The 26,543-nt window shown below is 48.1% G+C and overlaps 1 protein-coding gene and 1 pseudogene across 2 annotated transcripts in view; both read left to right on the top strand.

The window, feature by feature from the left end:
- The window catches only part of NRG2 (neuregulin 2), a 185,129-nt gene that overhangs the window by 114,589 nt on the left and 43,997 nt on the right, over positions 1 to 26,543 (top strand). Inside the window, exons 2-4 of one of the 2 annotated variants that reach the window (XM_086758762.1) lie at positions 206 to 377; positions 12,903 to 13,021; positions 17,700 to 17,765. In XM_086758762.1, the coding sequence (XP_086614888.1) occupies positions 206 to 377; positions 12,903 to 13,021; positions 17,700 to 17,765 (357 nt within the window). The remainder of the gene's footprint in view (positions 1 to 205; positions 378 to 12,902; positions 13,022 to 17,699; positions 17,766 to 26,543) is intronic. The other variant, XM_086758761.1, reaches the window with a different exon arrangement.
- Positions 22,401 to 26,053, top strand: LOC147598961 (uncharacterized; annotated as a pseudogene).

Raw genomic sequence — 26,543 nt, 5'->3', positions numbered from 1 at the left:
GTGTTTCTGACTCTGTGCGCCTTCTCTGCCTGCGTGCTGGTAAAATCCAGGGAACCCAGCTGGCCTGCAGCCCCTCTTCAGCCGTCACACGGCAGCGGGGCCAGGAAGTGCTGTGCCTGGGGGAGGAGGCTTGGTGGGCTGACATGGCTGGTGCACAGCCTCTGAAAGAGGCAGGTTTCACATTGTCTGGTTTCTCTTTTTGTAGCTGTCCCTCCCAAACTGAAGAAACTGAAAAGCCCAAACGTTCATGTTGGTGAAAAGATTTCACTGAAATGTGAAGCAACTGCTGGCAACCCTCAGCCATCCTACAAGTGGTTTAAAGATGGCAAAGAGCTGAAGAAGAGCAAAGACATCCGGATCAAGTATGGGAATGGGAAGTAAGTATGCTACGGGGCTGCTCTGCCTCTGCTCACTAATGCTGAGTGTCTGGGTCTGGGGTATCTGTCTAGAAGTGGTGCTGCGATCTCTGAGTCACTGCTGAGCAATGCTGAGATGCTTCCTTGGAGTCACAGGACCGTGCCCAGCCCATTTGCCATGCTGGGGAGAGTAAGTGAGATTCTCAGTTTCCTCCAGAGTAGCAGAGAGAGAGGAGCCAGGCCCGAACAAGGTAGATGCTAGGTTTATAGATGGGGCTCTCCTTGGGTGACTGTGTTCTTGGACTGGGGCGAGTGTCCAGTGACCTGTGGAGATAGCTCTGTCCCTGCTGGCTGCAGGCTGGTTGTAGGCAGCTCAGGCTACCTGGGGTGGATCCTGCTTTGTAATCAGGGGTTTGAATGCAGAAGCTATTCAAACTCAGCATTCCCCCCACCAGCCAACAGCGGGCCTGCGTAAATGTAGGAGGAATCACTCTTTTGTTTCCTGAATTTAAATGAACTCAAAAGCATCTAAGGCAATTGCAAGGATGCAAGAGCACACCACTGTTCTGTTTGATTAGGACCCGTAGTCACTCGTGAAGGCACTGTCTGTCATAGTTCAGCCCTGATCGGGACCAGACTATGCAGTCTCTCTCACTCCCGCCACCCTCCAAGGGAACAGGGAGAGATAATCTAGGGGAAAAGGCTCGAGGTTTGAGATAAGGTCAGGGAGAGATCCTTAAAGTTACCGTTAAGGGCAAAACAGACTTGACTTGGGGAAACTATTCACTTATTACTAAAACCAAAGCAGGATAATGAGACAGAGAACAAGATAACCTCCCCCCACCCCTCCCTCTTCCCGGGCTTAACATTATCTCTACCACCTTCCCTCCCAAGCAGCCCAGGGGGGAAGAGGGAATGGGGGTCGCAGTCAGTTCATCACACGTCGCTTTACGCTGCTGCTTCCTTGTTGGGGGAAGAACTCCTCACATTCCTCCCCTGCTCCAGCGTGGGGTCCCTCCCACGGGCCACAGTCCTTTGTGAAACTGCTCCGGCGTGGGTCATCTCTTCCACGGGGTGCAGTCCCTCCAGAACGGCTGTCCCAGCGGGCCCTCCATGGGCCACAGCCTCCTTCAGGCATCCGCCTGCCCCGGCATGGGGTCCTCCCCGGGCTGCAGGGGGATCTCTGCTCCTCCGTGGACCTCCATGGGCTGCAGGGGGATCTCTGCTCCTCCATGGACCTCCATGGGCTGCAGGGGGACAACCTGCTCCACCATGGCCATCACCACAGGCTGCAGGGGAATTCTGGCCAGGAGCCGCATTACTGCTCCCCCTCCTTCTGAACTGACCTTGGTGTCTGCAGCTGTTCCTCTCACAAGACATCCTTCACAACAGTCAGGCAGATGCCTCTGAGGATCTTTTTACATCTCCTCTCCTCTCTGCTTCTTGCAGCCAGGCCGGGCCGAGTTGGGCCCAGTCACCGCCCGGCGGGAGGCCAGAGGGTTAGGGGTGCAAGGTCCACAAGGCTCGTGCCTCCCCTTCTCTGCCCCTGCTCAGCATCTTCACATCACCTCTTCTTTTTTTTTTCCTGTTTTTCCCCTTCTTAAATACCTTATCGCAGAGGCGTTATCAGGGAACATTCTGCTACCAATCAGCTCAGCCCTGGCCAGCAGCGGGTCCGCCCTAGGCCCGGCCGAGTCCACTGAACAAAGGGAAACAACTTCCAGCAGCTTCTTACAGAAGCTGCCACCATAGCCCCCCTCACTAAATAAACCATAACAGTGTCTCATGCAAGACTTTGCATTGCTGCATGCAGGGCAAGATCCAAGGTGGCTGCCTCAAATTCCCCATGTAGTGAAGCTCTCATGCAGCAACTCTCAGTGTCATGCTAGGGCCTGCCTCGCTCGGGCGGTGCAAATGCTGGGAGAAGTAGGCCCCAGTGGTTGTGCTGAGGGGCTTTCACTGGAAATTGATTTAAATGGCTCCATGATGGTATTTTTCAAGGCCAAATATTTACATATGATGTATCTTAAAATTATTCCATAATCACAATTACGCTTACATTCATATATCCTGACCTAGCCAGCAACAAAGTCAGCTCGCAACTGCCCGATCTTTTGGAAAACTTGAAACTAATTCTTCGCTAACATACGTTACGTCTGAGTGTGTGAAAAGTAAGCTCACCTCGTCTCATTATGGACTTGATAGAGTATTAATTTTTAAAATTAGATGCCACTAAAAAATCAATTAGAAAAATCAGTTAGTGCTTGAATGGATCATTGTTAATTGCTGTAATTTAATTTGAGTCCTGTTGGTTTTGATTTCAAAGCCACACCCAGAATGCTTGACCTCCTTCGTAATAACTGGGATTTGTGGCTGTTTTGGGACTAGGCAGAGAAGTGGCCAGTGGAAGGCTTCGGCTGGAAACATCGGTGCATCCAGGATGACTGGCTCGTATCCAGTGGACACAGACTGCACAGGAAGGGTTGTCTGGGCTGGCAGGCAGCAGAGGTAGGGCAGAGCTGCGCAGAGCTGCCTCTTTGCTCTGCCACCTTCAGTGGCCGTTGTTAACCTCATGGCCTCCGTTGTTTACGGACGAGTCCTGCATCTGTGATTCCCTGCAGGAAGGTCTGTGGCCCCAGCTGCAGCTGGCATGGGAAGCCTGCTGATCTGTGCCATCCAGACCCTGCATCTCTGCGGGCCGGCAGCTTGTGGGACCTCAAGCTCCCTAGTGCTGGGGTCTCACAGGGATGTTGGGGAGTTATTTCATCAGAGCTAGCGAGCAATCAGCCCCAGACCAAACACCCAGCAAAACTGTCTGGAGAGGGATCCTGACGATGGTGAGAAGTGCCTCTTGCAGCACCTCCCTTCTGTGCTCCCAGAGAACACAGTCCTTCCTTGCCTCCTGGCACCCTGTGTCCAGCACGAAGCCGTGACAGAATGGCGTCCCACCCACAGCGGTGCAGGGAGGGCACACATTCCCTGGGTCAGGGACATAAACATATGGAAGAAGGTTTATCCTCTTTCCTCAGGACACTGCTGTCAAGTCATGATTTTGCATTTACCAGTTTCCATGGCAACACCTTGGCTCACAGCCTGCCAGTGACAGGCCGAAGACATGTGCGTGCTAGAAGTGCCTCCTGCTTGCAAAATAAGCCCAAGGATAAACATTTTAAAGAAAGCTGAGCACCTGGCTCCTCCAGTGTCTAAGGCTCTCCCAGCAGCAAAAGTGGGAGCCCAAAGCATCCCCCCCTATCTGCCCCCGGAATCGCTTCCCATCCTTGCTTCTGCTCCCTGCTGCCATTAAAACATGCCGTTAACTGGAGAGGTTGCCTGTCTGGGGCTGGGGCCTGCCTACGGAGAGAAGACTCCAGCAGCTGTCTGGCTGGGACAGCTCTGAGGAGACAACCCCTTGTTGACCATTTGCCCCTTGCTGAGCAGTCAGCAGTGCAGGAGCACTCCTCCAGGCAGAGCTAGATGGGTCTGTGTACACCTGGTCTGGCACCTTCAGCTTTCAGGTTCTCCTCTCCACTGTGTTTGCTAGGACTCAGTGCTTGAAAACACCTTGAGGGCAGAGTGCTCACCAGCATTGGCCCTGCCTCCTTCTGGCCTTGGCTGCATGGAATAAACATTAAAAAGTGCTCTATATGTGCAGGCTGAGGATCGAGGGGGCCCTCACGATTTTGTGTGTCTCCATTAAGTAGCTAGTGGGGCTGAGTTTAGTAGAGGGGCCCAAAACTGGGCATGGCATATGGGTGTACATCATCACTTGCAGCATGTTAGGAGGGGATTCCAGGGAAGGATAAGCATCCTAAATTGTAAAGCTCAGAAAGGAAGTCTTACTCCATGATGATTAATTCAAGAATAATGGGGTTTATACATCTGGCTCCACTTAGAGATAATGCTGGTCTCCAGACAATCCTTTCAGTTCAGAGTAGAATGGGGTTTCCAGACGGCTAGAAATAGAGCACTGTGGAGAGACTTTCACAGAGAAAGTACACAAGGCAAAAAGCTTCAGCAGCACCTGGCCAGATGCACAGCATAATTTCTTTAAAAGTTTGATCTGAAGAGTTGATAGAGTTGTCTGCTAGGCAAAATAGCCCTGCCAAGATGTGTGCTTGTTGTCCGTAGTCCTTCCCTTGGCCCTGTGAGTCCCCGGCAGAGCTGGGCACAGCTGTGCATTAGACTCTTTGTCTGCCACTCTGCAGTCCTCAGACAACATGCATAGTATGAGGATGGGAGAGAAGAACATGGCTGCCCTCTGTGACTCATTCCTCTACCACGCTGTGTCTGGCTTTCCTCCCTGTGTGTTTAAAGTGCCTTGAGATCTCTAGCTAGAAAGCATGACTGAAGCCCTTTTTTTTTTTGTGATCAAGTTTTCATGTGATCCCAACTGGCCTTCCTAGAGTTGGAGATCTCTTTGAAAATAAGGGAAGCATATGGTGTAAGGAGAGAAGCAGTTAACTGCATGTCAGCTCTTCAGCTTTTCCAACAGTCATCTTCCCTCTTGGTTTTTGAACTTACCGGCAATGTTTTTGGTGCCATCAGGCAAGGGAGTAATTTTTTTTTTAATGGGTGTTTGCTGGAGGGAGGGGAACAATTCTGATTCCTCCTTTCTGAACTGCATGTTCCATCTGTAATTAGTAACACGCTGAGGCAAGCCTGGCTTGCACGAAGAGGAAACTTCTCTTTAAGGTGTAAGAAATTATTGGCTGGAATTTTATCTCTGTCTCAATTTAAATAAAACATAGTTGATGGGGAGCCTAGAAGAAGTTACCCAGAAGGAATTTCATGCAGTAGTGGAAGTACAGCATAGTGAGTGGCTGTCCCTCTGAGCTGCCAGAGCAATACCATTTTCTGCTGAGTACCTCTGAGGTCTGATTGAGGCTGCTGGCTCCCAAGAAGTTAAGGTTGAGTTTTGACTCTCTGCCTGTCCTGGCAAATGTCAAATGCCAATTGTGGAGAAAGCCAAGGGAGTTTCTGTTTGTGAAGGTGTAGAACCTACTCCATTTCAGGCTGTGTTCAGGGCTCAACCTTGAGACACGTAGATCTTCAGCTGGAGTCAGAGGGGGTCCAGGAGCCTGGCAGTCTCCTAGCTGTAGCTGCCCTTACAGCCTCATCTCTTTGTGTGCTCTTTTACCAAGAGAGTGATGAAGTAGGCATATCATTAGAGTGGAGAGGGGCTGGCAGTTCAGTTTGGGACAGGCTGACCATATGATATCCCTTGGGAGTAGTGTCCTACTTTCAGTATCACCAGGAATCCCTATTGTTAGCCTGTAAGTGGAGCCAAGGGATACCCCCCTCTCCTCTTTTTGCACAGTAGTCCCTCGGGCAATGCTCGTTGGGGCAGATTCATTGCTGGGGTCTTCCTTGTAGAGCTCTCTGCTGTAGATTATTCCCCACCCACAATGAATGGGGCTGTGGTCTTCCCTGTACAGCTCACTGCTCTGGAATGAAGGCAAAAATAAATAATAATGCCAAAGCAGCAGGGGAAACAGAATGCCAATAAAGATAAATGATTTCCTAATTAAGCCTGGAGACAAGGAGGGGCAAAGAAAACTGTTGAAGCCTTGTGGGAGCCAGAGTGAACCCAAGCAGGCTATACCACCACTCTGGCAGGGGTCTTCAGGCTGACATTTTTAAACAAAGGAAAAAGCTCATTTGACAATGGATCTTGCAAGAGCAATTCCAGATGCCTTGAAGCTAAGACTCTTCTCAAGCACCGGTGTTGTTATAATCACCAGGGGAGCTTCTGCCTTGCTAACTCTCACGATGTCATTATGAGTCTCCGATATTTGGGATTTGGTTTTAGCTGCTGAAGGCATTTTACTGGAGGGGGGTGTGAAGGAGAGCATCTCCTTTGTTTCTCTGGTTGTTGTTTTAAAGGAATGATGGACATAATCTTGGCCAATGCACCTGGGACTGAACTAGGGAATCTGAGAACTGAAAGGAGAAGCAGTTGGGTCTTCAGCTAGAACGATTCACAAACTTTGCAAGTTGGGGCTCCTAAGACATTCAGGGAATGGGCATTTCATGAAACTTGACTGAGTTATAGTGGCTAACGAGTTACGACCAGATGCTGGGCTGCTTCAACTGATGGTGTATGCAAACGTAGAGGTGGAAGGAGCTTTATGTGCTTGACATTTTGTGTGGTTTTTCCAGTGATGTTGGTTGCTTGGAAAAAAAAAAAATCTCTCCCAACAGACCTCGGTCCACTGCAGTTGCAAAAGGTTGCAGATTAGATTTAAGCACTCATTGAGATATGAGCTGAAATCTCATTCATCCAGTTTAAATTAAAATGCTTTGCCTTGGGGGAGGAGGGCTGGAGTGAGGGCTGAGGCTGCAGGCACTTCACTTGGGACAGCACATTCTATACCTACAGGCATGAACTGGCCAAGTCCCTCTTTCAGTTCATAGGCACTAGTGACGATCTGTGACAGATACCAGTTGCAGAAAAATTTCATAGGAAGAAAAGAATGACATGCATCCCAAAGGCTCCAAACTCAGAAAGGAGTCCCAAAACTGTAACTGAATCTCTTGTACAGCCATGTGTACCACCATGGTGATATGTTTCACAGGGGTTTCGGAGGGGTAGTTCTCTGTCTGTCTAAAGGTGCCACCCCTTTCCTGTGGCCGCTGTTCCCACAAATGCTTTTTCCTGTTCTGAGTATTTGCAGCCCAGCTCTGCTCATCTCCATTCCCGTGCTCTGCACAGAGCTCCCCTCCAGACAGTTGCTTTTAGTATGACACTTCCCTTTCCGCCTCCCCTAATTCTTTAAAACTAATTGCCTTTGCTTTAAAGGCCCTCTCAGGCCTTCCTCCCCCTCTTCTGGCAATCCCTGAAGTTTTGGTCCTGCCTCTGATTTGCCTGTGTATCAGCCTCTCTGTGCCGTCTCCTCAGCAGCACTCTTCAGGATGGGGAAGTATCTGTTCCACATTTGGTGCTGGAAGGTCTCTGGCTCTTGGGAGGCTGCTAGTGTCCTCCTGTGAGATATCACAGTAAGCAGAGAGAGAACCTGCTCTGAGCTGGCCTCAGGGTACTGCTCCAGGATCTACATTTTCTGAAAGAAATTAAAATCCTGTCATTGGAGTTGGAGGGAACATTCTTGGGATAGGTCAATTGCCTTGAATTCCAGGACAAGTAATACAAGGGACCCTGCACTGACATGGAGTCTGTGCATCAGCCTTGACCCAAAACTCAACTTTTACGTATTTATTGATTTCGCACCCTGGCAGCTGCCACAGCCTTCCTGGCATGAAGAGCAGCAGCACACAGGGGGTTGCCTCTCAGCAGAGCGGCCACAAAGTCCACTCCAGGGACTGGTGTGTGGTTGTGTTACGCTGCCTCTGTTGCCCTACACCTCTTGCCATTGCGGGAACATCCCTGGCAATTCAGTTATGCGGCCCCAGCCTGAATTTGAGGATGGAAGAGGGTTGCACAAGTAACCCTGCTCTTTGGAGCGTACTTATTGATCTTTTCCGCTTTTATGGATGGTGCATGACCCAGAAGGGACTCCGGCACTTGCTCAGATACCAGTGTCAATGTCAACTCTGCAGAGTGAGGACTGGTTGAGTCTTCCTTTTAAAATTGGCCTGTCCCAAGCCTGGGCACAGAGAGACAACAGCACTGCTGAGCAGAGAAGGGGCAAATCTGCTTTTCAGGTTAGAACAGCACTTTAATGTCAGGGGACAGGGGTAGGAGAGAGCAGGCAGCGGGTTCAGGGGATGACTGGTCCTGTCCTGGGCACCCACAAGGACGTTAACTGTTTCCCACACCTGCTTCTCCCAGAGTCCCAGCAGGTCAAACACGGAGCGGGGCAGATGAAGGTGTGAGGGGAAGAGGAAGGTGGATGGAAAAGGGCATTTTTTCCCCCTTTCCCATTTGCTTTTTCTGTAGGTAATCCTAGCCAGATCATGCCCTAGAGCACATAGCAGCCAGCATTGGGCCACTTGTTTCTCTCAAGCACTGCAGGGCACAGCTGACTTGCCCAGCTCTGTTGTGCTGCTCTGTAACTGATGGGCAGGGAACAGATTGGGGTGGTGTCCGTCTGGCTGTGCAGGGGAGAGGATGCTCCTGGCTGGCACTTCTGCCCGGCCGGACAGAGATACTTTGCTGTGGCCATCTCTGCTCTGCTTTGCATTGCAGTGATCTCTTCTGCCTGATTTAATCCCACTGTGTGCTGGGGAAGACGAATGTGTTTCCTGAGGCCAGGGCACGGAGAGCCAGTGGGGCTGCTTGATGTTTGATGGTTGCTGGACAACAATTCTTGACTGTAAGCTGAAGAATTGGATGTTCTGAATCTTCCTGCCAATCATTAACCTGCTCTCTCAGGGCAAACGCACCACAGTGCAGAGTGCCAGCACAGCACAGAGGCACCAATTAAATCCTTGGCAGGAGTGTAAGCAGTACACGTTACAGCAATTGCTGGCCTCTCTGCTCTCTGCAATATTGGTATGCTTTGTGCCACGTGCAAACAGAGGGGAATGGAATTAATAGGTAACCACAGCAGTCTATTCAGTGTGTCCTTTGCAGAAGTCATGTTTGGGAATTTCCTTTTCTGAGGATCTCAGGTGTGTTTACTATGTGCAATGTTCTTCATTGACAATTTAGGGGCCACATATGGTGTAGTCTTCAAATTCTCTTCATCAGCTAATTCATGGACTTCTTTATTCCTTATGTGTTAGCTACTCTATTTTTAGAAGACTAATAAAATACTACCACAGTAGTAATCCTAGAGCTATTTTTGTCCTGGATGATGCTGAAGCGGCTGAACTCACACAGGGAACACTGAGTCCTTAGTGAAACATAGGTGTCTTGGAGGCAGCGTGTGGCAGCTGCTCTCCTGCTCACACACTCTGAGATGAATGGTTTTGTGAGGAGATGACCTGGGAAGACTGTCCCATTTCCACTTGGCAGTGGTGAAGAGGAGAAAAATGATTCAAGCTTGACCAAAGTGCTGGTGAGAACATGATTCCTGTCATGAAAAGTTCCTCCTTAGCTGAGATGAAGTGCCTGTTTCTTTTCCTCTGACTACACTGGAGGCCCCAGGGCCCAAGTTCACATTTACACGTCTAACTCTGAGATGTCTAAATTACAGCAGATGAAGCCACCCTTCCTGGGCAGAATTTGCCAGAATCTTTGTCTAGGTCTCAGCCAAGGGCTGATCTCCTTGTTTCCCATTGTAGTCTGGAGATTGGCACTGCAGAGGATGGTTTACTCATCAGTCCAAACTTCCCTCTGGGGGACTCTTTTCTCTTGGCCAGAAGGGTATTTTGGGGCATCTTCTTCTGGCCAGGCTGAAGGTCTCCTTGTGAATCTTATCCCCCAGAGCCTGCAGACAACATATTCCCTACGGCTTATTCCTCCACTGGCGCTACAGGAGATAATTAGTGCGTGGCTAAGTCATATGTGCTGAGGGTCAGAAAAGACAATGAAGCAGATTTTCCCCTGGAGTAAAGAAATGTCAACAGAGTTGCACTGCAGTGAAATGATGGGATCTGTCAGTGACCCTAGCCCTTTCACTAAGCAAACAGCCAGGGGCAGTGCCTTCCTTCAGAAGAATGGCATTGTCTGGCAGCCAGGCACCCTTGTGAATGCACACGGTAGGGCTTTCCCAGGGGCTGGTGTCCCCAGGAAACACACTGCCCAGAAGGGCAGCAGGGGACCCAAAACAAAACTCCTGTGCACAACGTAATTCCTCATAGGCTACTACTTGGTATTTCTGTAAAAAATCGTGCCTCAGCCCTCCAGTGAACGAAGTACCTGCCCTCTGGGGCAGCAGGAGGAAGAACACAAACTTGAAAAACCAATTTCCTAGGTGGTTTTGAGGTATTTCAGTAGCACCTGGAGACAGTAAAATAGAACAGAGACAGACTGGTCGTCTTTGTCTTTGCCACACACAGATCAAGCAAGGTCTAGTCTCTTCTACATCCCTCAGTTCAGTCCTTCTAGTGCACAGGCATTACTCATGTGAATTAAAGGCAAATTAAATGTCACTAATGCTGTGAAACAAGGTGTCTCTCTGTCTGTTTCAGTGCTTCCTGAAATAGGGAAATTCTCTTTACTGTGGTAAATGTGCTCCACATTAAAACTGATCCTCGTCTATACCCTTCGTCCCTCTCCCCCAAGTCTGCTACCTGACCTTATACAGCACAGCGTGAATACCAAGAGTAGCTGCACCATTGGTCTGGGGTATGAAAAGCAAGAAAAACTCTTGATTTTTCCAAGGAGATCTTACAATCCAGTAGAATTTCAATAAACTGGGATGGCAAATATAAATAAGCTCTTTTGACAGTACAGCAGTCTCGTGCACTAAACCAAAATAGTCCTTTTCAGTTTCACCTTGATGCTGATATGCTGCAAATGCCAGCTTTGCTTTTTATTCTGCTCACAGTCCTTTCCAGTTCCAGGTAAAAGACCAAATGTTTCTCATCTTGCTCTTGGAGATGAATCTGTCAAGTGTGCCCCCTTTCATTAGCCTTTTGAATCACTAATAACTTACTAATTTGTATCTTTGGGACTTAAAAGCCTTTATCTGTAAAAGATCATGTACATAGGTGATATTCTAATGCTGTAGTGGATTTTTTCCTGTTACGACGCATGGTGAAACATGCTGTGCATATGAGATTGCAATGCAGCCAATTACCATTGGAATATCTGTCCTCCGGCAGCTGTAGGCAGCATGTTTGTAGATGCTTTCAGCTCCACACTGGCAGATAGCCTCAGCATGCTAGTGTGTGAGGGTAGTGTTTTCTAAAAGACCTTGAGTTAGGGCCTCACTCTTCCAAGCTGCTTTCAACACGTGCTGCCTAACTTTTCACTCTGCAGCAGTAGCTACAAGCCTGTCATAGGGGTGGTTTGTAAAACAAATGGTGTATTCTGTCGATGAGGGGTAAGACAGATGAGAGAAACGGCCGGACTAGGCTGTGGGTGGTCTTGTTGGAGTTGCATGCCAGAAGCCCACCTCGCCCCTTTGCCGAGTGTTTCTACACCTGCCTCTGTGGAGGGAGCGGGGAGCATGGTCCTGGACTGGGTGCTAGAGAGCCAACCCCCTTCATCAGGCGCTCATCGTACCTCCCCAGCAAGATGCAGAAGCCACTGGCCAGCAGCAGACCCTGAAGGGCCTTAAGTGCTTTGCTGTCTCTTGGGTGCTGCTTGACTCCTAGGGCATCACAGCAGCAAGGACTATGATGCCCCAGATTGTCACAGATGGCTCTGAGAAATGAGAAAATTCAGAGAAGCGTACAGCACTAGGAGTCGAGGCAGCTTTGCACTACTCTGAATCAGCCTGCTTGGTTAGGCATCCCTGTTGGAACATGATGGCTTTGTGCAGTGCATTAGGGGAGACCTAGGATTAGAGGGTTTCAAGATATCTTTGCATACTGTCAACATTCATTTTAAAATTGCTCCACATGGGGCCTAAAGTCATGCAATTGAACACTTGACCGCATCCTGTAATACAGGGAAGTGCCTGTATCCTGGGAGCTGTACCAAGTTGTCTCCAAGTGCTTTTAATTTACTAATATAACCAGTGAGATGTTCACGCTGTGTCCTTGTGCTGTGGCTCCCTGTAGAACAGCATGTCAGGATGTTAAAAAAATGCCAGTGTGCTTCTGTGAAGGACTTCCTATGGATGATGATTTGTACAGCCCAAACATTACATTTGCATGTAACATTGCAAATATGTCCAAAGCTAATGATTATTTTCCACGTAAAAGGAATTTTATTTTCCTTCAGCAACACAGGCCATTGGGACCTCTTTCTAAAGCTGGCAGTGTTTTCAAGTCTCTAAATAAAGCGACTGTATGACACAGACCTGAGATAAAAGCTTGGTGTAGAACGCAGGGAGATGTCCTCATGAGAAGAGTACACAGGGTAGCTTTTTGATGAGATGGCTAAAATGGAAGGAAATGTAATAAAACAGAGGGCCTAATGTGGGAGTTCCACTGTGGTCTTGTGAGTGGTATTCAGTGTGACAGCTGCCTAGGCCAAACTGCAGGGTTTTCATTTGCAGGCTGGAAAGGGATGAGTCCCCTCTGACCCCGTGGGTGTTTGCATTTGAGTGTGTGGCACCACGGAACGCAGCCAGTGAAGCACAGGCCTGCTTGGCCTCCGTGCTGAAGAAGGTGCAGAGCATTCATCCCATCTCCATATCTCCTTCTCGCAGGGAAAGCGCACTGCCCATCAGTAACCTGGCTTTTCCCCAGTGTGGAAAGTCTGTGTGCTGGGATGCCGCGACTCTTGGGCTCAACTCCTCACAAGACTCTGTGCGAATGAGAGCAGGTGTCAGACCAAACCACGCAACATGCTAAGAGCAGTGGGTTCAGAGGCAGATGTTCATTTGGGAAACCATGGTGGCTGTGATTCCTGGGAAGGGTCTCATCTGAATCTTGGCCGGGCTTGAGTGCCTGTTCAGCTTGTGAGGTCAGGCAGCCCATCCACTTGAGAAGGGGTGACATAGCGGGCAGTGTACGAGGGCCAGGAATGGTTATCAATTCATGAGGATGGTCAGCAATCGAGTAAGAAATGTCTGCTGTACTTTTCAACAGAAAAATTTCCAGACTGCAATTCAACAAAGTGAAGCTGGAAGATGCTGGGGAGTACAGCTGCGAAGCGGAGAACGTTTTAGGGAAAGACACCGCAAAAGGCAGCCTGAATGTGAGAAGTGGTAAGTGAAGAAGCTAGCAAATGTCTTGAGCTGTCTGCCATTCAAGCAGAAAGCGAGAGGTTCTGCACATGATCTGTCTTGTGTTTTGTTTCATGTTTTCAGGATATTGAGTAAAACAATCTTGGGAGATAAGAAAAATGAAGCTTAGCATAAATGTTTATCTTTGTTATCTGTCACTGGCAATGTGGTTAATTTACATTTTAAATAAACTTACAATGTGTGTATTTTTTTAAAAGGAGTAAGGAGAAAAGAAAGCTTGTAGGCTTGATGTTTGCTTTTTAAAAAAGAATTTCTGAGAAGCAAAACTCACCAGAAGACAAGTAATTAAACCATAGCTTTGTGATGAGTGAAGTTGCTTCTGGTTTTCATCCTAGAATGTGTGCTCCATCTCTTAGAGCTTAGAGCTCAGCGGATGGAGTCTGAGGTTAGGTGGTTTTATTATTATCTTGGTCATAATAATTATGTTGCTTAACATCATGGTTTGGATCCACCCTCCAGCTCAGAAAGTCCCTACAGTGGTTGCCAGAAGTTGGGAGGGTGTGACTAGGGGAGAGATGGCTCTGTACAAGCTCTGTTTCCTAAACCCTTCCTCCTGCCATTTGCAATGGGCTGCTGCAGGAGCCCGGGCTCTGTGCTATGTAGCCCTTTGCTATAATCCAGTTTCTGTTGTTGTGCTTTTATTAGCATTAGTCACATGTGAGGGACGGTAGCTTTCTTCTGCTACTTTCTGGCATTATTTTGTCTATTAACCTCTGCCTCAGCAGTGTTTGGAGTCCTGAATCTTCCATCCTGTGAAGCTGCAGTATCACATAGCCTCCCCCTCAGTTACTCTGCCTGTAAAATCCCCGTGCTTGTGAAGTCTGGAGAAAAGCCATCCATGCTCAGACCTCCATGCCTTCGTGCTTCACGTCTATGAAGCTGCTCTGCTGTGTTTCATAGAATCATAGAATGGTTAGGGTTGGAAGGGACCTTCAAAGGTCATCTAGTCCAACCCCCCTGCAAGGAGCAGGAACATCCCCGACTAGATCAGGTTGCTCAGAGCCTCATCCAGCCTGGCCTTGAACGTTTCCAGAGATGGGGCCTCCACCACCTTTCTGGGCAACCTGTTCCAGTGTTCTATAACTCGCATCGTAAAAAATTTTTTCCTAATTTCCAATCTAAATCTACCCCACTCTATTTTAAAACCATTACCCCTCGTCCTATTGCAACAGGCCCTTTCTGATCATGATAGGAAAGGTGTCCAGAGTAAGCTAACTGAGGCAGTACCACTCTTTTTTTTCCCCCGACTTGCGCTCTGGCTGTCCCATCACAATGTAAATTGCTCCTGTTTAGACTGGGAGCTGCATATGCAATCCCCCCTCCCCGTGTGCAGCATGCACGGCTGGTGTCTGCCTGCCATCAGAGCCCCGTCTGCCTCCTCCACTCGCCCTTCCCAGTCGCTAGCAATCCCCTTCCACAAGCAGAACAGTGTGGTTGAGCCGTGCCCCGCTGCAAGGCTCTGATCCTGCACACTGCTTATGGCACCAGGATAATGCACATCAGGCCACCAGAACTTTGAGCTGTCCCTTCCCGCATGCACAGGCAATGGCAGCATTGTCGTGGTTTAACTCTTCCTCTGTGGGAAGGCATGTCGTCAGGCAAGGACAGCTGGTCACTCTCGTTCAGGTCACAAAGGGTCTGAGGACATACCTGAGTGAGAATCACAGAATGGTTTGGGAGGGAAGGGACCTTTAAAGGCCAACCAGTCCAACCCCCCTGCAAGGAGCAGGGACATCTCCAACCAGATCAGGTTGCTCACAGCCCCGTCCAACCTGGCCTGGAATGTTTCCAGGGATGGGGCATCCACCACCTCTCTGGGCAACCTGGGACAGTGCCCCACCACCCTCAGTGTAAAAAATTTCTTCCTTATATCCAGTCTGAATCTACCCTCTTGTAGTTTAAAACCATGACTCCTTGTCCTGTCACAACAGGCCCTGCTGAAGAGTTTCTCCCCATCTTTCCTGCAGCTCCCTTTAGGCACTGGAAGGCCGCTCTCAGGTCTCCCCAGAGCCTCCTCTTCTCCAGGCTGAACAGCCCCAGCTCTCTCAGCCTGGCCTCACAGGAGAGGTGCTCCAGCCCTCTCATCATCCTTGTGGCCTCCTTTGGACAGAGTCTCCCAGAAATATGTTGAGACCTGAAAAGCAACCCAAGAGACCCAAATATCTGACCTGTACCATTTCCTACTGGGAGCTGTAGGCCGCACGGTGCTGCGGGTCTGGTGGATTGCCCACTGCCCTGCTGTAGCAGTGCCTCCATTAATCCTGAGCTGCCTTTGGCTTGCCACTCTCCGCCATCTGCACACTTTGCTGCTGCTATTTGCAGGTCGCAGCAGTTGAATGCTAGTTGTAGTCACTTGCAAAGGTAAACGAGGTGATGGTGATTGCTGTAGGCCTTTGCAGCTCTGTCACCCCCTTTGCACACTTTTTTCACTTCCCCCCAGAGCCGAGCAGCCTTCATCTGTGCCCAGGCACTTGCTGTCCTGTAGTCTCCCTCTTTCCTTACTGCTGGGCCTTCTTGGGACCTCGACAGCTCTCCTCACTTCTGCAAGCTCCCTTCATCTGTGATATCTTTCAGAAGAAAACTCCTCAAGGCATCTGCTTGTCTCTGAATCCACATATACTGTCTTCTGTCCCTGCCTGCATTCTTCTCCAGGCTCCTTAACGCTGATCCTATTGTGGCTAAGTCTCACCAAAGTGCCCTGTGAAGCTGTAGCAGTTTACAACAATTAACGGGAGCAGACGCGCAAGATGGCCTCCCCTTGGAGCCTTCCCTCCTTTCCCAGAAGCTCACTCCAGCTATTGCTGTTTCTGTATCTTCTGCTGCTTTATGTTCTGCTTCTGTACTGCTGCCCTGGGAACCTGGTGCATCTGCCTGTCCTGGGCAGGCCAGCTGGGACTGATGCTCTGGGACTGTCTGCTGGAAGCCCACCTTCTGACCTGACAGCAGCATTGTTGGAGGTCCTGTAATGTTGTGGGTGAATCCAGGACTGGGAAAAAGTCCTGAGCTAACACTGCATCTTGTGATACAGAGACACGAGGTCTGGAGACATCTCTGGGTGCCCCTGTAGAGAGGTGGCATTGCAGGAGGTGGCCTGAGCTGTTGCGGCTTGAGATGAGCATGGTGGAGGTGCGAGGTGTCCTCAGCCCAGCACACCATTCCCCTCCAGGGGTGCAGAGGCCGGAGACGGAGGCTTCTGAGCCCACTTGAGTCCTGGCTGACAGAGAAGAAGCTCACACATGAGACCCTCAGGCCCAGGGGTGTGAAGGTCTGAGATTTGGTCTCTGCTGGTAAAAATTTCTTAGCCTGATGAGGCAGTGTTGCTGTTGCAAAGTACTCAGTTTATATCCATTTCAAAAGAGCACATTTTCAGCTGTGCAGATCTGTTGCAAATCACCGAAAACACCACATTGAAGAGAAATTTTCTTTAGAAAGAGAGTAGCTGAAGCGTAGCAACCCCTTGTCACTTAGAAAATGCCCATCAGCCAAACCCATCACCTCATCTCTCCTCTGCAATTCTAGTATTTCCACAAAATGCCCGGCTCAGAAATAAATGCTTTTGCATTGAAAAGCCTTGGGAGGGTGTCAATTTCTGAGGAAATGCTTCTGGGCTTAGCCAAAACATATTGTGCGTTGGTGCTATTTTCAGATTTTTATTACTTTGAGGTAAATTAGATGCTTTCTTAGAAAAATGTCCCATTTCCCAGTTCTCTTCATTGAGTATTCTAATATTGATATCACATGGGCGTGAGGACACAGCTGAGATGTGACTGTTTCAGACTCTTTTTCCTCAGAAAATTTCTAGACACCTTATTAACTGCCCCCCTCCCCCCCTGCTAAACACTGCAGGAAAAATCAAACTTTTATAAAAATTTCTTTGTGCTTTTACCTTTTCATGCTGGTCTCACCCCCTGTCTCTGACACAGCGTGCTGTACGCACAGCGTAGGCTCCTGACGCTTTTGCCTTTGTGCATCTAGAGGGTGGTGAGGGGCTTTGATCCAGAAGGCGCTTTTGCTGCCAGCAGGCTTGAGTAGAGCTGGTGACTGAGGGCATTGGACTTTCCCAACATTCTGGTTCATAAAGAGGAAATCGCTACACGTGCTCAGCTCCTGTATTGCCTTGGGCTGTGGTCTTCATCTCTTTTATGTTCCTCCATCTCTTCTATGAGCATTACTTTGTGCTGCAGAGCTGCACATACCTGGGGGATGGAGGCTCTTCAGTTGGTCTCACTTTTTCTTTAACGCCACATTTTTCTCACTGTCATGTTCCATGATCCCGTCTTTGCACTCTCGTGGCCGTCAGGGCTAAGAAAGTTCCCCCTCAGTTTTGCTCATCACCTGCTGGGTGAATCCTGAGCCATTTCTGCCTTTTTATCACGACATGGATCCTAATGGCATAAGGCCAGTTACAGCGAGGGGACCGACATGCCCTGTGCCATGCCCTGCATGGGCAGTTGTTCATCTGCCTCTGTTACCAGTGACCCATCTGAGCATCCTCTAACCAGTACTAATACGTCGACAGCCACCCAAGCCTGCGCCACCCAGCAGCACCTGCTCTTCTCCTCCCTGCAGTAGCTAAGCCCACTCTTCTCTGCTCAAAACAGATATTTTGTTCACCGCCTTCTTACCTTAATTTCCCCAGGAACAACGAAAGCATCACAAGTCTTACCAGCCTCAGAAACTAAAATAGTTGTTATGGAAGAAGAGTGTAAGTACCTCTCCCCCTGCTCCCCCCATATAGCTTCTTTCCCCTTATTTGTTTTGTTTTTATGGGACATTTTGCATAAATGCTTTAGTGCCTCCTGAAATCTTCTTTAATCGCTACTTCTCTTTGATTTCTCCCAAAGCCACTGATCTTTCCCTAAATCTTTCAAAAAATATGATTTATATTGCTGGTGTCTATGTTAGAGAGGGAGAGGTTGATAACTATAGCAATGGTAACTTGAAAAATATGCTACTTAAAATTGCAGCTGGATTTTAAGCATTTCCAGCTCTTTCAATACTTTTTGATACTTCTGTGATGTGCTTGTTATGGCCTTTGATTTAGTGGGGTTTTTTGTTAGTTTGTTTTTGGGTTTGTTTTTTTTTTCTTATGAGGATAGGTGAGAAAACCAACAGAGGCTATAGGAAATATGAGAAAAAAGACATGAGTCTTCTAAGCATAAGTTGTGAGAAAATTTAGAAAATGCATCTGTGCCCTGCCATCACATTTCTTCTTGACTGTCCAGAAAGCAACAACAGACTTCCCAAAATGTTTAATTTGATTTAATGTGATGGAAGTAGAAAATGGGCACTCAAAAATAGAAATCAGAGCATATATCCAGTGTAGATCTAGAAGCCAGGTGCCTGGCCATTGTTTCAGCTCTTTCTAGTGGAGGGCATAATTTCTGTGTCAGAAAGTCCCTCCCCACAGGGGACACCGTGCCACCAAGGCAGTGTCAGCACACTGGACAGCCGACCAGGATCCTGTCCAAACAAGCAGGCACCTGGAGAGCCAAGGACCAGGTGGTGATTTTAAGATGTGTGCCATATTTCCATTCCATCTGCTCTCGCCCAGAACTGACAGCGCAGCTGGCTGTGCCTTTGTTGACAATTCTGCTTTGTAGGGTTTATGGGGATGTTTTCTCCTTGGAAAGCTCAGTCCTGTATGATTTTAAATTAAGTCTGATTGCAGCCACGGCAGGGACTGGCCAGGTGTCCTTTAAAAGCTTTTCTGATTAGAAAACTGCACTTTCAATTTGCTCTTGCGTTGTGCTTAGCCTTCCACTGCACTGGGGACATCATGCTGAGCACAATTAATGCAATGGCCATGCCATCCTTCCCTAGGATTTCTCCTTTGTGTTCACCAGCATAGATCTGTGCTATGTATTTGCATCACATTAGATAAATGCTATTTTCACTAAACGTCAAATTTCAGCACTAGAAAGGAAGCTGGCAAAATGCCATGTGGCTTGCATAGAAGTTTCTCCTTTTGAAAAACTTCTTTCCTCTGTGGGAACATCATCCTTGATGGTCTGTTTTCTTCTTAATGATGTGAAGAGACGGTAAAGTCTCCAGAGTTAAAGTTGTAATTGGCTTTTTTTTTTCACATTCCTTTTTTATGATCTCTCTCAATTGTTGTCTAAATAACACATAATCCTCCTGATTTTTATGGTTACTGATGACCTATCATAGAATTGCACATGTGTATAACATATGGGGAGGTAATGAAGATGTTGTGAGGTGTGATGATCTGGAAAGCTGACAAGTGTCTCATTCTTGTAAAATTATTATATTTCTTTTAAATATATTTTAAAGCTTGTCTGGCACCTGTAGGTTGTCCCACCTCTCATTGTTTCGCTGAAAGGTTGTAAATGATCCACTGGATTTTAAGCACCATGTTGAGAAAGCACCATGCAAACCTGATGGTAGCTGCAGTTCCCTGGGAAAGGAGAGACTCCCTCACACAGGCAGCGTGGTCATGGTGCGTGCTCACTTCTGTTTGGCCTGTGGTGTGAGGCAGGCATCCTACCAGGTAGGCTGGGCAAGGGTGTTAGACCCAACAGCTCAAGAAGCTCACCGTGTTCTCCCCATGGCTCAGACAGTCCCCATGGGCGAAGGGATAAAACTCCATTGCTCCATGTAGCCCCATGTGCCTCACCTCCTGTAGTCCTGTTGGTCCTGGTGTAAACGTTTTTAACTGGTGTTTTTTCCTGAAGGTCCCAGGCCTTCCTTTCTACCCCTGCCTCAGGAAAAGGAGTGGAATGTCACGTATTTTCCCTTGGGAAAATGTTAAAGCCTTTCTTACCTTGTATAAGTGTAGCTACTAGCAAATCCTGCCACATCCTGAGTCAGCTCTGCCTTCCTCCTCCTCTTCTCCAGTGGCCACAGACCTCTGAGCACTGCTGCATCCTTGACACAAGACAGGTCTACACACTAGAGAACACTCAAAATGCAGCCCAGGTGTCCAGGATGTTCTATCTCCATGTTGGGTAACTTTTTTCTCTGGAAACCTATGTTTGGTTCCAGTGCTTTCCATCTCAGCACCTTCCCATGCCTAGCTGGCATCTGACACCAGGCTACAGAGAGCAAGGAGGCAAATTGGTACTATAGGTTCCTGGAAACATCTGTATTGTTACGATGATGTGCATGGGATCTCTTCCCCAGCTGCTGTTCCCCTCACCTACATGCTGGCTGGAGCAGGACCTCTGGTTCCCTTTGACAGGGGCACTGTTTGGTATGGGCCTCACAGACCTCATGACCGTACGGAGAAACCCAGGAACTTCATAGCGTTTCTGGTGTAGAGACAGCCCTGAAACCAGTCTGGATCTGGAACAAAAGATGGCACACTTGGGAGATCTGGATTCTGATGGTGCTGCATTTTGAGAGCTGTCTGGATTAAAATCTGCCTTGCATCCTTGTCCCGCCCATGTGGATGCAATCTGATACTCAAGGGGAGTATTGAGACCTGCCATGCAGTGAGCTGGGTTTCCTGATGCCCCCACTACACGGTATGCGCATGGCATGGGGTACCAATCATCTTCATTCAGTGATATGGATACCTTCAGATGAGCTAGAGCCATTTAGTAGATGTAACAAGCTGGACCATGGAGTGCTAGCCTGGTCGAAGGGATCTAGTGTTAATCTTAACACCAGCTTTGGTCATGGAATCATAGAATCATAGAATAGTTAGGGTTGGAAGGGACCTTTAAAGGTCATCTAGTCCAACCCCCCTGAAAGGAGCAGGGACATCTCCAATGAGATCAGGTTGCTCAGAGCCTCATCCAACCTGGCCTGGAACGTTTCCAGGGATGGGGCATCCACCACCTCTCTGGGCAACCTAGGCCAGCGTTCCATCACCCTCAGTGTAAAAAATTTTTTTCTGACTGTCCACATGGTCAAGCTAGACTCTGAGGGCCAGATTCAGAAAGGAAAACTGGTGTCTGGGAAAGTCTTTCCATAATGCTGCATATTTTGACATGGTACCATAGTCTTACATCTTCCTCTGAGTATACGTTTTTGTTTGAGCATTATCAGGCTACAGCAGCCCTAGAGATGCTTTCTTCAGAAAGCACTGGGTCTCAAAAGAGAAGACATGCCTACTACTGTTATCAAGAAGTCTTCCTATTGAGTCCAGTAAGTGTAAGATAGTTGCAGTAGCTTGCAAATACTGAAAAAGTGTTAAGTAAGAGACGTGTTGTCTTGTGTTTGTCAGAGGCTAAGGTTGTGCAGTTGGGTGGTTGCAGTGGCTTAGCTCACAGGCAGGAACTTGCAGGGATGGAGTAACTCGATCCTGTGCCTTGATGCAGAGAAAAAGATTCTTTATGCTTATTTCAACATCCAGAGAACTCAAAATGGTAATGGGATCCTGTCACTGTGAAGTTTGAAGCAGCTAAATAAAGTTTGGGAGTCTGTGGCTACAGACCTGGTTGGAAAACAGAATATGAATCAAAGTTCCCACACAGTTCTACATTTTGATGGAGGCAAAAATGGAAGAAGATTCAGAGCAATCACTACAGTATTCTGAGATGGAAGATTTATGCAGGACAGAGATACTAAAATCTTTTCAAAGTTTAGTTTTTAAAAGGTAGGATGATGTTTGAAATCTCTGAAATGGGCAGGTAGCCCCTTTTGCTTGTTTACTGCTGTTGAGTTCTCCTTTAGTTTATTTTCTTGACTTCAACAAATAGCTAAAGTCTTGAGGATGGAAAGAGAATACAGCTGAGTGGAGGAAGTGTGGTTTGGATACCACAAGGATACAAGAGGATCCACCAGTGGTGGTCACTGTCTAGCTAACCTAGTTCACTTCTGGATGAGCTGTCTAATCTCACTCTATGGGTGCTCTGCAGCAGAGGGAGGTTTGGGATGAGATGAGGAGTAAAAAGCAGAGAAAGAGCAGAAGAGGCAGCGCTGAGTTGTGCTGGGAACATGAGGACTGGGGGATCATGTGAGGCACCTTCGTGAAAGCTGGGCTCTCTGGAATGATTTTAGGGGCCTTTATTTCAACTGCTGGGGATCACAAGCCCTCCCTGAAGTCCCTTTAGAGATCCCTGTGGGAGGGTAGGTGAAACAGCTCTTCTGTCTCAAATTAAGTCTAATTAAGACCCTGTTTGGGTCTGCAGATTTCATAGCTGTCAACTTGATGACTAAGTTTGTAGACTCATTGGTTTAGACTCATTCAAGATCTCCCTCTCCCTTTAATTCCTTCCTCAATGCTTAGCACGGCTGTGTGTTCAAAATGTTTTCCTTGTTTTCACATCTAGATGAATCTAAGCTTCAGCTTATGTATCATTTAATTAAGTTTCAGCCAGTTCCCCCAAACCTTGTCTGAAGTCCAGTCTGGTGTGGCCTTTACTGGGTGACCATGGCATACCTGCATGTTAGTTGCCTGGTCGATCTCAGGTTGCTCCAGTCTGAAAGCGTTGTGCTCTCATGGAGCCACCAATGCTACAAATGTGAGCGTGGTGCTGTTTGTGTGGAGCTGAAGGGTGTCCAGCCAGCCCAGAGCATGGGTAGAACAGACAGAAGTCAGTCCACCAAGGGCCATGTGGACAGACCAGTTTTCAATACTAGACTAAAAATAAGTCCTGGTGTGGCCTTTGCTCAGATAATTTAAAACCCACAGCTGGAGGTGTGGTTGATAATTGAGTGGAGCCTACATGCGCACAGGCATGGTAACTTGAGGTGTACGTGTCGGAGATCTCTCCGTCAGTCTGCAGAGAGAGCTGTGTTGTACATCTCTGCTGTCAGGTCCCGGTTGTTGTTTATTCTGCACAATGTGTATTTTTAAAGTACCGTCATGTCTACTACTCTAGATGTAATGTAAAGACAGACCATGGTGACTCTGAAGGCAAAGAGGGGCAGTATGGAGGGAAGTGTGGGATGGAAGCTGATGTCCCCTGGAAGAACTGAGGCTCTAAGACCAGCGTTAAGAGCAGGAGGCTGTGTACCAGGACATCTGCTCTGTCTGACTCTATCATGTGATGCTGGCATGTTCCTTCACTGCTTGGGCTTCAGCTGTCCCGCCTGCAAAGCATTCATGCTGGCACTGGCTCTGCAAAAGGCTTTTTAGGTTGTTAAACAAATCCCATCATTGAAGTGTCATGTTGCTGCTATTACAATTGATTATGGAGATTTGGGAAAATAAAATACTGCAGTGGTAAGACATGCATTCTAAGACCCTTGTGATACAGGAAAGCACAGGAAGGGCTCCTTTGTAGAGCTGTAGAGATCAGCCTGGAGGAGCAAGTAGGAGCTTTATAATAACACTGGACTTGGTCCCTGCAAAAGGTACCTGTTCTGTGGAAACAGACCATCCCTTGGTGCTCAGAAACCTTTGAACTTGCTCCTCGGTGAAACACCTGAGCAGTGCCAGTGGGAGATGTGGGCGGTGCTCTCTGTGTTGTTTTGATCAGCAATACCTGATGCTCTGACATGGGTATCCTGCAGTCTGACATTTGTATTTTGGGATGAACTTTGCAGCTATTGATCCTCATGGTCCCCTCAGGAACTGGGAACCTAATTCCAGCAGGATCTATTTCATTAAAATACAAGGGTAAATATTGGATGGTTTCCAAATGAATAAACACACAGAAGCAGAATTTTTATGAGCTCCAGAGTCCCCAGTCTGTTGCCAGGCGAGCCCCAGTCTGCACAGGCCCTTCTGTTTTTTTTTTTATACAGATAGCAGCAGTGAGCATCCAGCCCTGTTCAGGTTTATTAAGAGAAGAGAGTGTCGTGCCAGACATACGGAAATCTGCCACAGAGAGAATGGTTAGGATCAACAACCCCTCGATGTATTAATCAGTGTAAATCATCGATTTAGTGTGTCTTGGGCCAGGATTACAGTGCTATAACTAAGGAATAGCTTGGCCAGACACCTTCTCATCCATGCTTTTCTGACAAGCAGTTGGATGAACTCAGTTAAGAGGAACCTCAGCAATTCTGTGTTTTATCAGTAAGTACATGAGGCATATACAGATCAGGCAATTTGTATACACTCTCCAACCAGCTGAGTTCATCTGTCTAACTGAATGTCTAAATATTGAGAGAATAAAGTGTCTGTGCTCTGTGAACCCACCAGTCAAAGTTATTTATAAAAAAAAAAAAGGAGCAGCTAAACTATTGCTGTCTCCCTGCTCACCTCGACAGTAGCTGTAGTTTGTGAAAAAAATAGCTATAATTTATAGTCCAAGATACATTAATTAACTCTTTACAGGGGGAGTATTTCACCAAATTTCTGAGGAGCAGCTGGTGAGCTGTCTGCAAAGGTTAAATGATGTGCATGGTGGAATCCCTGCACAATCATGAATAGCCTTTCTGCGTAGATAGACTGTGTGAAGGGAAGTCCACATGGCAATGCCGGTGCCCATGGCTCTCCTCTCTGTTGCTCTGCCATTGATGTTAATCCCGAATAACCTAGGTGTGTGGTGGAAAACAAACACTCTGAATGACTACAGTGCTATGAATCTCTTGTGTTCATGCTGCACTGTCCTCACTGGCCAGGACAGCAAAAATAAAATGTAGCTTCAGATTATTTGCAATCACTTCTACCAAGAGGCAGCCCTCTTTTCCCCATCCTCACCTCCTTATTCCCTTCTGTTTTGTTCTCAGCCCTGGGACTGAGACCAGCTGGAGACCTGACTTGCTGATGGGTGAGATATGCCAGGCCTTCTTCCACCTTGCTGGAGCTTTGTGACCAGTTTGCCTGTGTGTTTGCAGAGGCCCCTGTCTCAGCGGCACCTTGTTTATTCCCACTGGTCTAATTTCACGATTTCTTTTCTGTAGGTTGCCCCATGCACACTGCCTGTTTCCTGCTCTTTATTTGTTGAAGTTCTTGGGAAGGCAGTTGATACCTGACTGATGTTACCCCACAAACCCCCTCATTATCTCCCACTGTGTCCACCTTTCCACCCAGATTGCAGCTAGCACCCAAAACTGCTCCCTTGCTTATTCAGATCTCCATTTATCTCAGTAATTTTACAAGCTTCCAAGTCATTTGGGATAGATGGAGTTGTGTTGGAGGCTGAATGAAGGACTTGCTCTACCACACCGTAGAATTATAGAATCACAGAATGGTTTGGGTGGGAAGGGACCTTCAAAGGTCATCTAGTCCAACCCCCCTGTGAGGAGCAGGGACGTCTCCAACCAGATCAGATTGCTGAGAGCCTCATCCAGCCTGGCCTGGAATATTTCCAGGAATGGGGCATCTACCACCTCTCTGGGCAACCTGGGACAGTGCTCCACCACCCTCAGTGTAAAAAATTTCTTCCTTATATCTAGTCTAAATTTTCCTATTGCAACAGGCTCTGCTAAGAAGCTTGACCGGATCTTTCCTGTAGGCCCCCTTTAAGTATCAAAAAGCTGCAATATGGCCTCCCCGGAGCCTCCTCTTCTCCAGGCTGAACAGCTCCAGCTCTCTCAGCCTGTCCTCACAGGAGAGGTGCTCCAGCCCTCTGATCATCTTCGTGGCCTCCTCTGGACCTTCTCCAACAGGTCCACGTCCTTCTGATGTTGGGGACTCCAGAGCAGGATGCAGTACTGCAGGTGGGGTCTCACAAGAGCATAGCTGAGGGGCAGAATCCTCTCCCTCGACCTGCCGGCCACACTTTTGGTGCAGCCCAGGAGGCAGTTGGCTTTCTGGGCTGTGAGCACACATTGCCAGCTCGTTTCCAGTTTTTCATCCACTAGCACCCCCAAGTCATTCTCCTCAGGGCTGCTCTCAATCCCTTCATCCTCCAGCCTGTATTTGTGCTTGGGATTGCCCCGATCCATGTGCAGGACCTTGCACTTGGCCCTGTTGATCCTCATGAGGTTCACATGGGCCCATTTCTCAAGCTTGTCCAGGTCCCTCTGGATGGCATTCCATCCCTCAGGCATGTCAACCGCACCACACAGCTTGGTGTCATCTGCAAAATTGCTGAGGATGTGCTCCACCCCACTGTCTATGTTGTTGATGAAGATGTTAAACAGTACTGGTCCCAGTATGAACCCCTGAGGGACACCACTTGCCCCTGATCTCCATCAGGACGTTAAGCCATTGACCACTACTCTCTGGATGCAACCATCCAACCAATTCCTCATCCATCAAACAGTCCATACATCAAACATTGAACATCAACCAATAAGGAGTAAAATCTGCCTGCAGTTAAGGCGAAATAGCTATGGGAACTAATTTCTGGATCACCAGGCACACCTGAGTGGCATTTGGAGTGGAGGTGAATGAACATGCATGACTGCAAGTAGACTGTACGTGAGGCTCACTTTACCAACATCGATTGTCCAACTGCAGATGACTCAGGACCAGGCAGATATTTGTTAAGGTATTTCCAGTGGCCCAGGCTGATGGGGGAATACAGCTGAACATGAAGTAACTGAGTGCACTCACTTGTGGATCTGGGAATTATCCTGGTAGTGTGGTGGAAACCCACTGAAATCCCCCTTGGCCTCATGCTTCAAGGTGCTTGTCTGTGATCTGCAGCCACATGGTGTAAGGGAGCCACATTTC

This window comes from Chlamydotis macqueenii, chromosome 14 (genome assembly GCF_036417535.1).
Source record: "Chlamydotis macqueenii isolate bChlMac1 chromosome 14, bChlMac1.mat, whole genome shotgun sequence".
Classification (NCBI taxonomy): domain Eukaryota; kingdom Metazoa; phylum Chordata; class Aves; order Otidiformes; family Otididae; genus Chlamydotis; species Chlamydotis macqueenii.
This window is presented reverse-complemented; position numbering and strand designations above follow the sequence as displayed.